Genomic DNA, 14,933 nt, shown 5'->3' on the forward strand with positions numbered 1-14,933 from the left:
TTGGGGCATTCAACCTATTTATATTTAGGGTAATTATTGATAGGTGTGGTCCCGTTGCCATTTACTTTGTTGTTTTGGGTTCACGTTTATAGACGTGAACAACCTTTTTGTGTTTCCTGTCTAGAGAACATCCTTTAGCATTTGTTGAAGAGCTGATTTGGTGGTGATGAATTCTCTCAGCTTTTGCTTGTCTGTAAAGCTTTTGAATTCTCCTTCATATCTGAATGAGATCCTTGCTGGGTACAGTAATCTAGGTTGTAGGTTATTCTCTTTCATTACTTTAAGTATGTCCTGCCATTCCCTTCTGGCCTGGAGGGTTTCTATTGATAGATCAGCTGTTATCCTTATGGGAATCCCTTTGTGTGTTATTTGTTGTTTTTCCCTTGCTGCTTTTAATATTTGTTCTTTGTGTTTGATCTTTGTTAATTTGATTAATATGTGTCTTGGGGTGTTTCGCCTTGGGTTTATCCTGTTTGGGACTCTCTGGGTTTCTTGGATTTGGGTGGCTATTTCCTTCCCCATTTTAGGGAAGTTTTCAGCTATTATCTCCTCGAGTATTTTCTCATGGCCTTTCTTTTTGTCTTCTTCTTCTGGAACTCCTATGATTCGAATGTTGGGGCGTTTCACAGTGTCCCAGAGGTCCCTGAGGTTGTCCTCATTTCTTTTGATCCTTTTTTCTTTTTTCCTCTCTGCTTCATTTATTTCCACCATTTTATCTTCTACCTCACTTATCCTATCTTCTGCCTCCATTATTCTACTCTTGGTTCCCTCCAAAGTGTTTTTGATCTCATTCATTGCATTATTCATTTTTAATTGACTCTTTTTTATTTCTTCTAGGTCTTTATTAAACAGTTCTTGAATCTTTTCAATCTTTGTTTCCAGGCTATTTATCTGTAACTCCATTTTGTTTTCAAGATTTTGGATCATTTTTATTATCATTATTCTAAATTCTTTTTCAGGTCGATTCCCTATCTCCTCCTCTTTTGTTTGACTTGGTGGGCATTTTTCATGTTCCTTTACCTGTTGGGTATTTCTTTGCCTTTTCATCTTGTTTAGATTGCTGTATCTGGAGGGGGCTTTCTGTATTCTGGAGGTCTGTGGTTCCTTTTTGTTGTGGAGGATTAACCCAGTGGGTGGGGTTAGACGATTGGCTTGTCAAGATTTCCTGGTTAGGGAAGCTTGCGTCAGTGTTCTGGTGCGTGCATCTTGATTTCTTCTCTTTGGAGAGCAATGGAGTGCCCAGTAATGAGTTTTGAGATGGGTCTATGTGTTAGGTGTGACCTTGGGCAGCCTGTATGTTGACGTTCAGGGCTATGTTCCTGCGTTGCTGGAGAATTTGTGTGGTATGTCTTGCTCTAAAACTTATTGGCTCCTGTGTGGTGGTTGGTTTCAGTGTAGGTATGGAGGCTTTTGGACAGTCACTTATTACTTAAAGTTCCTTGTAGTCAGGAGTTTTCTGGTGTTCTCAGGTTTGGGCTTAAGTCTCCTGCCTCTGGATTTCAGTTTTATTCTTCCTGTAGTCTCAGGACTTCTCCAACTATACAGCCCTGATAAGAAAACTTCTAGGTTAATGGCTAAAAGATTCTCCCCTGTTAGGGACACCCAGAGCGGTTCACAGAGTCACATGAAGAAGAGGAGAGGGAGGAGGGAGATAGAGATGAACAGGAGGAGAAAAAGGGGGACTCAAGAGGAGAGAGACAGATCTATGCAGCTGTCTGTTCCCAGAGTGTTCTCCGTAGCCCAGTCACCTACAAAGATTCACAGAATTGGATTGGGAAGAGAAGGGGAAAGGAGGAAATAGAGGTGTTCTGAGGTAGAAAACAGAGAGTCAAGATTGGGAGAGAATAATCTTCGGTTTAAAAATAGGGCTTCTCTTTTTTTTTTTTTTTTGGTAAGGTTATAGTGTATTGGAAATGAAAATTAAGGAGTAGTAGAGGAGTACTAGAGGACTTTAAAAGAAATAAGAGAAAAAGAAAAATAGAAAATAGAAGAGAAAAAGGAAACAAAAAAGAAAAAAAAGAAAAAAAAAAGAAAGAAAAAAAAAATTTTTTTTTCCCCCTAATTAAAAAATCGTAAAAGTCTATGGAAATGAAAGTTAAGGAGTAATGGGGGAGTAATAGGGGATTTTAAAGGAAAATAAAAGAGAAAAAAATAAAAAAGAAAAAAAAGAGAAAAAAATAAAAATTAAAAAAAAAAATAAAATAAAAGAGAAAAAAGTAAAATTATATCTAGGAGTTTCTCTGGAGCTGTTGCGGTCAGTGTGGGTTCGCCTCAGTTTCAGATAGCTCCTCGTTCCAGCTTACGCTTCTCGATATCTACAGGCTCCTCCAGTGTAGTCAATGTTTCCTAGAGGGATTTTAATCTGTTGCACCAGTCCCTTCTGAAGCGGTTCCCTTTGTTTATTTGGCTTCTGTTTGCCGGTCTCTTCAGAGCCTCATTTCCGCCCTGACACAGGCGGGCGGAGGTGGACTCTTATTCAGGTCGCTAGTTCCGTCGCTCTGCGGGGAGGGGCTTGCGCTGCCGGGACGGGCTGGCGCCGCGTGGACGGGCTGGCACTGCCGGGAGGGGCCGACCCTGCCCTCTCCGTCTGCGCTGCTCAGGCTCCCGGCTGTTCTATATGGAGCGCGCCCCGCGCTGCGCGAGGTTCCAGCCCTCGGGTGGTCCACAAAAGCGCGGAAGGAGAAGCTGCGCCTGCTCTCTGTGCCTTCCCCGTCAGAGGAGTCCAGGCAGCGAGGGGCTTGGTGGGCGCACTCTCCCCAGGTGTGGCGCGCCCCCTCCCTTCCGCGGACCCAGTCTCAGTTTCTGCTGGTGCCAGTGGGGTGCGCGAGCCTTCTGCCCTCCGCGTCCCCAGCCCCAGTCCCCGCCCGCGCCGGTCGGGTGCCTGCACCCTGTGTCTCGCCGCGACCTTCCCCTCCCCCCTGCCTCCTGCCTCCGGCGGGGCTGGGCCGGTCCGCAGCCTGCGAGCTCCTCTCTGGACCTTCTCGGTCTCTTTGTTCTGCGAACGGCCGGCAGTGTGTTCGGGCCGGTTAATTTACTCTCTCTCTTTTGGTCTCCCACAGTTCATGTTGGCAATTCACAGAAGCTCCCTCCGATTGTCCTCAGGGCACTCAGGCCCGGACCCTACCCCAAGCAATGCCACCTAAGAGCTCCCGGGACGGATCTCCGTCCTTAGCTCTTTTGTCTCACTTTTTATCTTTTATATTTTGTCCTACCTCCTTTCGAAGACAATGGGCTGCTTTTCTGGGCGCCTGATGACCTCAGCTAGCGATCAGAAGTTGTTTTGCGAAGTTTGCTCTGCGTTCAGTTATTCTTTTGATGAATTTGTAGGAGAGAAAGTGGTCTCCCCGTCCTACTCCTCCGCCATCTTGGCTCCTCCCCTCCTGCATGTCTTTTGGGATAAATGTCTGTTCAGTTCTCTGCCCATTTTTAACCAGGTTGCTTTTCTTTTTATTGTGTTCTATGAGTTCTCTATATATTTTGGATATTAACCCCTTATAAGAAATATGGTTTGCAAATATTTTCTCACATTTTGTAGGTTTCCTTTCATACTTATTTTGCTGTGCAGAAAAGCTTTTTACTTTGAGGTAGTCCCATCAGTTTACTTTTGATTTTATTGCTTGTGCTTTTGGTGTCACATTAAAAAAATCACATTGCCAAAACCATTCTCAAGGAGTATTTTCTCGAAGCTTTATTCTAGTAGTTTTTTGCTTTCAGATCTTACATTGAAGTCTTTAATCCACTTAAAGTTAACTTTTGTGAGTGGTAAAGATAAGGGTCCTGTTTCATTCTTTTGCATGTGAATTTCCCATTTTCACAACACCATTTATTGAGGAGACTATCCTTCCCCCTTTAAGTATTCTTGGCTCCCTTGTCAAATATTAGTTGATAATATATGTATGGGTTTATTGCTGGGCTCTGAATTCTGTTGCATTGGTTTATGTGTTTGTTTTTATGCCAGCACAGTACTATATTGATATCTTAGCTTTGTAAAATGATTTGAAATCAGAAATTTCAATGTGTTCAGCATTTTTCATTCTTCTTGGGACTTCTTTGGGTATTTGGGCTCTTTTGTGATTCCATGTGGATTTTAGAATTATTTTTTGTATTTCTGTAAGAAATGCCATTAGAATTTGATAGAACTTGATAGAATTACAATGCTACAGACTGCTTTGGATATTATGGACATAATAATAGTATTAATACTTCTGATCCATGGACACTAGTTTTTCATTTATTCATGCCTTATTTAATTATTTTAATTAGTGTCTTTGAGAGATCAGTATACAACACTTTTATTTTTTTGGTTCAATTTATTACTAAGTATTTTATCATTTTATTGTGAGTAAAAATGGGATTATTTCATTTCTTTTTCAGAGAGTTTGTTTTTAATGAACAGAAATGCAAATCATTTTTTATGTTGACTTCACATCCTGCAACTTTATTGAATTCACTGACTAGTTCTAACAGTTTTTAGTAGGGTCTTTAGGCTTTCCATAGATAAGATCATATGTGCAAGCAGACATTTTTTACTTCTTCTTTTTCCTTTGGACGCATTTTATTTCTTTTTACTGAGAGATAACTGTGGCCTGGACCCCCAGTACTATGTTGAATAGGAGTGGTAAGAGGGGGCAATCTTATATTTTTCCTGATTCTAGAGGAAAAGCTTTCAGACTGTCACCTTTGAGTATGATGTTAACTATAGGCTTGTCATATATCACTTTATTATGTTGAGGAATATGGAAGTGCTTTTATCAAGAAAGAATTTCTAATTTTGTCAAATGCTTTTTCTACATCGATTGTGATGATTTTTGCTTTTCATTTTAATAATGTGGTATATTGCATTGATAAATTTGCATACGTTCAAAAGAGTTTGAGAAGGATTGGCAATGTTTCTAATCCTTAAATGTTTGTGCAATTCACCAGTGAAACCATCTGGTTCCAGGCTTTTTTTGTTGTTGGGTTTTGATTACTGATTTAACAACATTATCATTTTTGGTTTGTGAGATTTTCTGTTTCTTCATGATTCAGTTCTAACAGCTTATCTATCCATTTCTTCTATGCTATACAATTTGTTGATGTCATAGTAGTTGCTTCAACATTTTTTATATTTCTGTGGTATCAGTTGTAACATCTCATCTTCACTTCTGATTGTTTTTCATTTGAATTTTCTTTTTTAATTAAAATTTTTTTCCATTTATTTTTATTAGTTGGAGGCTAATTACTTTACAATATTGTAGTGGTTTTTTGTCATACACTGACATGAATACACATGTAATTAAAAATTTTTAAATAGCACTTGTTATTTGAAGTGAAACTTTCTTGTACACCTTTTCATCCATTTATTTATTTGTTGTGCTTTGGCTGCATGGCATGTGGGATCTTTGTTCCCTGACCAAGGATCAAACACATGCCCCTTGTATGGAAAGTGTAGAGCCTCAACCACTGGACTGCCAGGGAAGTCTCTCCCCTCTCTCTCTCTCTTTTTTAAGATAATCTAGGTAAAGGTTTGTCAGTTTATCTTTGAATTTCTATACTAGAGGTAATGGTGGTTTATGCCCACCTCTACATTCCTGTGGGATTCTGGATCCATCTATATATTTACCTATATCAGCAAGCTTTATACTTCTGTGGTTTTGTGTTGATGTTCAGTGTCCTATTGTTTCAACTTTAATGACACGTTTTAGCATTTCTTGTAAGACATGTCTAGTGGTGGTGAACACTTTCAGCTTTTATTTGTCTTTAATTGGAGAATTGTTTTGCCAGATATATTAAGAGTTTTCTTGGCTGACAATTTTTTTTTCTTTTTACTATATCATCCCACTCATTTCTGGCCTGCAACATCTCTGCTTAGAAACCTGTTGTTAGTTAGTTGTATGATGCTTCTGTTGTAGGTGACTATTTCCTGGCTGCCATCACATTTCTCTCTTTGTCTTTGACTTTCGGCAATTTGATTATAATGTATTTCAATGTGGATTCTTTTGTTCATCCTAGTTAGAGTGTGTTGGCCTTCTAGAATCTAAGTGTCAGTTTTCCCCCTGATATGGAAAGTTTTTGCCACTATTTCTTGGAATAAGCTTTCTGTCCCTTTCTATCTCTCTTCCCCATAATATGCATATTGATATAATTATTGGTATTCTGTAAGTTCCTTAGGATTTCTTCATTCTTTTTCATATTTTTCCCTTTTGATCTTCTGATGAAATAATATTAACATGGGCTTAGTTACTCTGAGGCATATAGAATCTTAATTTCCCAACTAGGAATGGAACCCAAGTCTCCTGCATGTGAAGGCAGATTCTTAACCATTGGACTACCAGGGAAGTCCTTTTTTGATTCTTTTTTGTATTTTGTCTCTTTGTTGACATTCTCATTTTGTTCATGAATCATCCTCTTGAACTGGTGAAGTATCTTTATCACATTAAAAAAATTCTTTGTTCATATAAGTAATATCTCCATTTTTTTCAGGATCAGTTTCCAGAGATTTATTTTCTACCTTTGAGCCATGTTTCCTGCTTCTTTTTGTGTTTTGTGACTTAATGTCGGAATCCAGGATTTTGAAAAAAATTGCCAACCCTCCCAGTCTTTTTTTTTTTTTTAATGGGTAGTTCAGAGATGATTCTGCCTTCTTTTTTTGATTATTTAAATTTAATTTAATTATTTTTAATTGGAAGATAATTTCTTTACATTATTGTGGCCCAGTCTTTATGGGCCAACTTTATATGAGGCAAAACTCTCACCAGGTATCTTGGCTAGGGATTCTGGGGGCCTCTGAAACCTTTTTCTTTTGAAAATGAAGATGCGACTTCTCTGGCCTTGAGTGTAGAATTTAACAATTAGGAAAACTTGCCAAATTCATTTCAGGTAATCTCTTGTTCCCTTTGTTGTCTGTCTGCAGCAAGTTCCCCCTTAATACCCTGAATCAGATGAGACAGATACCATTCTCTTGGGTAGCCCTGCAAAAAGTCAGAGCACCAGATGCAAGCTCTACTTCTCTCTTATCCCCTTCAAGAAAAAGTCTGAAGTGGTTCAGTTTCTCTAGATTATGCCAAGCCATGCTGGCCATAGCAAACCACTATCCTCACTTGCCTTTATTCTCAGTGGTCCCAGACATCCATACAATCCTAGTTCTGAGAACACCCCAAGTGAGTTAAGATAGAAACCATTTCCTAAAGAAGCCTCTGAAAAGTCAGTTCTTTGGATGCATGCTTCATCCTTCTCTTTCCTGCAATGGAGTAATCACCACCTAGGACATCCTCTTCCAGCATTGAGTTATGCCAGGTTGGGGGAGTTGCTAATACAGGAAAAATGAAATTTCACTTTTATAAGTTTTAGTATGGCTGTTCTTAGCTGTGTATTCATCTATGGTACTGCCACACTTAACTGGATTCTGAAAACCTCATTAAAATTTTTACTGCATTTATAATTTCTAAATCAGTGTTTCTAAGGGAGAACAAGGGCTAAGACTTCCTATTTCACCATTTTCCTTATGTCACTCTGTCAGTTGATTTTTAATTGAAGCAAATCTTAATCTATAGATATGAACATTTAATCTCTGCACATAATGAATTTTCATTGATCATTTCACTGAAGCAATTTTGTTTTATAGATCTCCTACCAAAAAAGAAAACTTTTCCTCTAATGTGATTTCTTTACTGGAAATATGAAAATTTTGATTTAAATGATGCATTTAAAACTGATTGAAATAAACTAGTCTATTGCTAGCTACACAGAACAATATCACATATGTTCACATAGGGCAACTCTGCTCAAATAATTAATTTTTGATCCGAAAGAAAATGATAAACATTTAATTCCTAAGGAGACAATTTTTTAAAAATTTTCATCAATTTACCTTTTCTGCTTCACTTACCTGGGATTTATGTTTGAAATAGAAATTTTACATTTTATTCTTATTTTTCTATGATCCAGCATATGTTGGCAATTTGGTCTCTGGTTCCTCTGCCTTTTCTACATCCAGCTTGTTCATCTGGAAGTTCTCGGTTCACGTACTGCTGAAGCCTAGCTTAAAAGATTTTTGGGATCATGGAAAAAGCAAGGGAATTCTAAAAAATTCATCTATCTGCTTCTGCTTCATTGATTCTGCTAAACCTTTTGACTGTGTATTATTGTTGTTCAGTTCCTCAGTTGTGTCCGACTCTTTGTGACCCCATGGACCACAGCATGCCAAGCTTCCTTGTCCTTCACCATCTCCTGGAGCTTGCCCAAACTTATGCCCACTGAGTCAATGATACCATCCAACCATTTCATCCTCTGTCCTGCCCTTCTCCTCCTGCCTTCAATCTTTCCCAGCATCAGAGTCTTTTCAGTGCGTCAGCTCGTTGCATCAGGTGGCCAAAGCACTGGAGCTACAGCTTCAGTATCAGTCCTTCCATTGAATATTCAGGGTTGATTTCTTTTAGATTAACTGATTTTGTATCCTTGTGTCCAAGGGACTCCCCCACAACCTTCTTCAACACCATAGTTCAAAAGCATTAACTCTTCCACACTCAGCCTTCTTTATGGTCGAACTCCCACATCCATACATGACTACTGGAAAAACCACAGCTTTGACTAGACAGACTTTTGTTGCAAAGTAATGTCTCTGTTTTTACTATGCTATCTAGGTTGGTCATAGCTTTTCTTCCAAGGAGCAAGCATCTTTTAATTTCATGGTTTCAGGCACCATCTACAGTGATTTTGGAGCCCAAAAGAATAAAGTTTGTCACTGTTCCCATTGTTCCTCATTTATTTGCCATGAAGTGATGGGACCGGATGTTATGATCTTAAGTTTTCTGAATGTTGAGTTTTAAGCCAGCTTTTTACTCTCCTCTTTCACTTTCATAAAGAGGCTCTTTAGTTTCTCTTTACTTTTTGCCATAAGGGTGGTATCATCTGCATAACTGAGGTTATCAATATTTCTCCCAGCAATCTAGATCCAGCTTATGCTTCATCCAGCCCAGCATTTCCCATGATGTACTCCGCATAGAAGTTAAATAAGCAGGATGACAATATACAGTCTTGTCATACTTCCTTCACAATTTTGAAAAGTCTGTTGTTCCATGTCCAGTTCTAACTGTTGCTTCTTGACCTGCATACAGGTTTCTTAGGAAGCAAGTTAGGTGGTCTGGTATTCCCATCTTTTAAAGAATTTTCCATAGTTTGTTGTGATCCACACAGTCAAAGGCTATAGTGTAGTCAATGAAACAGAAGTAGATGTTCTTCTGGAATTCTCTTGCTTTTTCTAAGATCCAACAGATGTTGGCAATTTGACCTCTTGTTCCTCTGCCTTTTCTAAACCCAGCTTCAACATCTGGAAGTTCTTGGTTCACATACTGTTGAAGCCTCACTTGGAGAATTTTGAGTATTACTTTGCTAGCATATGAAATGAGTGAATTTGTGTGATACTTTGAACATTCTTTGGCATTGCCTTTGTTTGAGATTGGAATGAAAACTGACCTTTTCCAGTCCTGTGGCCACTGCTGAGTTTTCCAAATTTGCTGACATATTGAGTGCAGCACTTTCACAGCATCATCTTTTAGGATTTGAAATAGTTCAGCTGGAGTTCCATCACCTTCAGTATCTTTTTCACATGATGTTTCCTAAGGCCCACTTGACTTCACACTCCAGGATGTCTGGCTCGAGGTGAGTGTACACACCATCATGGTTATCTGGGTCATGAAGATCTTTTCTGTATAGTTATTCTGTGTATTCTTGCCACCTTTTATTAATATCTTCTGGCTCTGTTAGGTCCATGCCATTTCTGTCCTTTATTGTGACCATCTTTGCATGAACTCTTCCCTTGGTATCTCTAATTTTCTCAAAGAGATCTCTAGTCTTTGCCATTCTATTGTTTTCCTCTGTTTCTTAGGATTGATCACTTAGGAAGGCTTTCTCATTTCTGCTTGCTATTTTTGGGGACTCTGTATTCAGGTGGGTAAAACTTGCCTTCTCTCCATTGGCTATGTGGATCACAACAAACTGTGGAATATTCTTAAGAAGATTGGAATACCAGATCACCTGGTATGGATTGACTGGTTTCGTTTCCTTGCCGTCCAAGGGACTCTCAAGAGTCTTCCCCAGCACCACAGATTGAAAGCATCAGTTCTACATCACTCAGCCTTCTTTATTGTCTAACTCTCACATCTATACATGACTACTTTAAAAACCATAGCTTTGACTATACGAACCTTTGTGGGCAAAGTGAGATCTCTGCTTTTTAAAACACTGTCTGCCTTTGACATAGCTATTCTGCCAACGAATCTTTTAATTTTGTGGCTGCAGCCACTGATTTTGGAGCCAAAGAGCATGAAATCTGACACTGTGTCCACTTTGTGCCAGTCTATTTGCCATGAAGAGATAGGATCACATGCCATGATCTTAGTTTTTTGAATGTTGAGTTTTAAGCCAGCTTTTTTCACTCTCTTCTTTCACCATCATCAAGAAGCTCTTTAGTTCTTCTTCATTTTCTGTTATTAAAGTGGTATCATCAACACTGAATATGCTTTGGAAGGACTGATGTTGCAGCTGAAGCTCCAATACTTTGGCCAACCAGATGCGAAGAGTTGACTCATTGAAAAAGATCCTGATGCTGGGAAATATTGAGGGAAAGGGGTGACAGAGGATGAGATGATTGAATGATATCACTGACTCAATGGACATGAGCTTGAGCAAAGTCAGAGAGATAGTGATGGACAGAGAAGCCTGGCGTGCTGCAGTTCGTGAGGTCACAAAGAGACAGACATGACTTAGTGACTGAAAAATAACAACAATTCATATTTTAGACAAGAAACCCATTTTATAAAAAGTTACTTTTCTTGTTCTCATTTATTTTATTTGTTTTTTATTGGAGAACTTTTGCTTTACAATGTTGTGGTGGCCAACATTGTTCATTTGTATTAGTTTTTCTTCTCATACAGCATGGATACTTGCTGCTTTTTAAAATCTGTTCCTTCAAATACATGAATTCACCTACAATCTCTGTTTAAATTTCTTGTTGATTCTAGAGATGATTCTTTCAACTATTCATTATACAAAATGCATGTTGAGGTTCTCAACTATTCTCTTTTTTTCTTTATCAGTGCTTTATTTTCTACAGACTTTGCAAACAGATAATATTCAGCGCTGATAAATTTAGGTTATAAAATGATGTAAAAATAGCTTTTTAAACTGTTTTCTTTTTTTTTTTCCCGTTGAACTTAACACTCATTTTGGGTGAAAATAGTACAAGTAAAGCCAGTGGGTTTTAATTGAATTTTTTTTTTTTTCAAAAACCATTATTTACATAGCTAGGGTGAAATGATCTACTCAGGTTAAGGTAAAAGTGATGTGTTGATTTTATGCATGTGTAATACTTTGTTGTTAAGGGAATTAGTAGGTAAAATATTGCTTTGTGAAAATGAAAGTCATTCAGTTGTGTCTGACTCTTTGCAACCCCATGGACTATCCATGGAATTCTCCAGGCCAGAATACTGGAGTGGGTAGCCTTTCCCTTCTCCAGTGGATCTTCCCAACCCAGGGATTGAACCCAGGTCTCCTGCACTGTAGGCATATTCTTTACCAACTGAGCCACAAGGAAGCCCAAAATATTGCTTTAGAGTTCCTAAAATTACCTTTACCTGTTATCTTAAATACAAATGTCTCGTGTATGTTTTAATGACATGTTTAAATTGTTTGTTATTCTTTAGGGTTGCCCTGTGACCCCACTTTCATCCTGGGCTGTGCTCCCTGCAATGTGATCTGCTCCATTATTTTCCAGAACCGTTTTGATTATAAAGATCCGATTTTACTAGATCTAATGGAAAAATTGAATGAAAACGTCAGGATTGTGAGCTCTCCATGGGTTCAGGTGAGGTCAAGGTCCTTTCTTCTCTGGGAATCATTTCTGCTCTTTTCTCCATGAGGTCCAGATACACCAAGCTGTGAGGTGAATGTGTGAACAGCACAGTCCTGCCCAGAGCTGAGAATCACAGAGTGCTCATCTGGGGATGATGGTGGAGCACTTTAATGATAGACAGGAAAATTCATGCCCAGAATACAGAACTGTAATTCAGTCCTATTGACACTGTTCTGCGGTTTTCCCACCAATTTCCAAAGCCACTTTCCATAAACTATTTTGGTAGCTTCCTGATAGTATGCCTACAGCAGTAGAAGGACTTCCGTGTCCTGGAAAGCCTTCCATTGCCCACAAGTCTTGTCACCCAGTCACCACGTAAGGACTTCTTTAGCACATTAAGTTGGCAGAAATATCTGTGTTTGGAAAGGAAAAGAATGTCTCAAGGGGGAGAGTACTGCCAGGGGACACTGACTAGGACAGGAATGTTTGGTGCTTCAGTTTGCATCTTAACTGACAATGTAATTGCTTTGGGGATGATAAAGGTGATTGGGGTTTTTTGGTGTAGGTACCACAAACCAACATCACAGGTGTAGATTTGCTGAGCTGACATGTTCTGCCCTCTACCTAAAAGACAATGACATGACCTTGCAGAGGTCACTTAATTGCTCTGGGTCCCAGTGACTTTATCACATTGAGTTGAGTTTCATGTTTTTTTTTTTTTTTTTTTAACCTTGACCAGGTGGACCTTTGCTGGCAAGGTAATGTCTCTGTTTTTTAATATGTTGTCTAGGTTGGTTATAACTTTAGCATTCTTTCAATCCTGAAATATGATTTTATGTTTGAGTCTATGAGATAGCAGCAGAAACGTCAGAGACCAGCTCTGGACTGGATATCAGGTTGTCCAAACACTCTTAACCTCTGCTGTTTGTCATCTACAAAAAGTGAGTCTTAGTATTTCATGCCATCCCATATTTCATGATAGTAGGGAAGAGTTGATATAAGAAAATGAGATAATTTTTATAACAGTGCTTTTATGCTATACATAAAATATATGATTATATGATTATAGGAAATGTTTATCATCTTTGATCCCTGGTCAGAATGTTCTCCCTCATAGACATCTATCAGTATAGCAAATTGTGTACCTATAAGGTAAGAATTTCCCTCAATACAGAGACCATATTATATTAATACTTATAATACCATTTCTGACCAGGGTTTGGCATATGGTATAGAATTATTATTAAAGTGATCTTTATTTAATAAACAGTTGTTTCTCTCCTAGGTTTGCAATAATTTCCCTGCACTCATTGATTATTTACCAGGAAGTCATAACAAAGTACTTAAAAATGTTGCTGATTTAAAAAGTTATGTGTTGGAGAAAGCAATGGAACACAAAGCATCCCTGGATATTAACAACCCTCGGGACTATATTGATTGTTTCCTGATCAGAATGGAGCAGGTAAAATGTTAATGACAGTTCAGTTATCTGATCGATTGTGCATTCTGTGGTTCAGTGACTAGTTCTGTATTCACCAGAGTTATTTTAATGGTCAGGCAAGCATTTTAAATACCCATTGTGTGCATGATAAGTAGAAAAATTGATCCTGCTCTTTGTGCACTAAGAATCTACCCAAAGAGAGACAGAATGACACCTCAGGTGAAATATAAACAATTATAAACAATTTGTTTATTCGCTAAGTTGTGTCCGATTATTTTGAGAAAATACAAAATATCATGCTGTAATATGAAGATGGTCATGGTAATTGCACACACTGTGTGAGCGAATGGAAAAGAATGGTTTAAGGCAGCTGGCCTTCCTGTATGTCCAGTGGTTGGAAATATAATAATATATTTGCATTGAAGGACAGGGGAGGGAATTTCAGATGGGTGTATGCTGTATTCAGCAGTGCAGAGAAGTGTGATGGGAAAGAGTAGGTGGATGGAAGAGAGAAGCTTTAATTGAGTGTAAAGTAAAATGGGTTGGCATAGATATGGAGTTGGAAGTTGGTGTCTGTGAGCACCATTTGTGGAAAAGACTTTTTCCTACATGAGTCATCTTGACATCCTTCTCAATAATCAGTTGACTCAAAATATGGGGGTTTATTTGTGTAATCTCAATTCTATGTCAATAATCTCTGCCACTCCTTATGTCAGTATCACATCATCTGGTGGTCTTAATTACTAGCTTTGTAGTTAATTTTGAAATTGAAATGTAACTTAACTTTGTTGTTCTTTCTAAAGGTAGTTTTGGCATTAGTGGTCTCTTAAATTTCCATGTGGATATTAGAATAAACTTGTCAATTTATACCAAGAAGGCAGTAGTGAGTTTGATAAGGATTGCAAAATTTTAATGAGTCTATGCCTCTGGACTGTAAACTTCATGTGTGTTTCTCAGTGTTTTTCTCCCTCCTTAGATGGGGCAGGAAAGCGAGAGTGGGCTAGAGCTGGGAATTTCACTTCTCCCACATGGAATGCTAGAGATAACTGGATGGGATATTTCTCCACCCTCAAGTTGGTTAGTGTCTGATAAAACCCCAGCAGGTGAGGCTCTGGTTAACTAGCTTCTCTTGAGGACAGGCCTTCTTAAGACTTTATTTGGCTACTCAATCTTGCAATATCTTTTTTCTTCTTTCCCATTCAATGTGTATTTGGGTCTTAAGTGACTTTCTTGTAAACAATGTACATTTTTATTTCTAATTTGAGGAATTAATATAATAAACATATAACATATTAGCTTTAGATGTACAACATAAAGATTCAATATATGCATGTATTGCAAAATGACCACCAAGATAAGTCTAAATAACATCCATCTCACATATAATTGCATTTTTTTCTTGTGATAAGAATTTTTAAGATTTACACTCCTAGCAACTTGCAAATTTACAATACAGTATTAACTATAGTTATCATGCTGTATAGTACATCCTTAGGACTTATTTATATTTTACAACTGGAAGTTTGTAATTTTGACCACGTTCATTCATTTTTGACCCCTCTTCATCTCTGATAGCCACCAATGTGTTCTCTGCGTTTATGAGTTCAGGTTTTTATTTTATAGTCCACGTATGTGTGCATGCTCAGTCACTCGGTTGTATCT

At 38.3% G+C, this 14,933-nt stretch overlaps 1 protein-coding gene across 3 annotated transcripts in view; it reads left to right on the forward strand.

The window, feature by feature from the left end:
• Positions 1–14,933, forward strand: part of LOC133070716 (cytochrome P450 2C19-like) — a 40,844-nt gene that overhangs the window by 10,906 nt on the left and 15,005 nt on the right. For 2 of the 3 annotated variants that reach the window (XM_061163105.1, XM_061163108.1), the window contains 2 exons: positions 11,682–11,842; positions 13,116–13,292. In XM_061163105.1, the coding sequence (XP_061019088.1) occupies positions 11,682–11,842; positions 13,116–13,292 (338 nt within the window). The remainder of the gene's footprint in view (positions 1–11,681; positions 11,843–13,115; positions 13,293–14,933) is intronic. The other variant, XM_061163107.1, reaches the window with a different exon arrangement.

The sequence above is a fragment of the Dama dama genome, chromosome 15 (genome assembly GCF_033118175.1).
Source record: "Dama dama isolate Ldn47 chromosome 15, ASM3311817v1, whole genome shotgun sequence".
Lineage (NCBI taxonomy): Eukaryota > Metazoa > Chordata > Mammalia > Artiodactyla > Cervidae > Dama > Dama dama.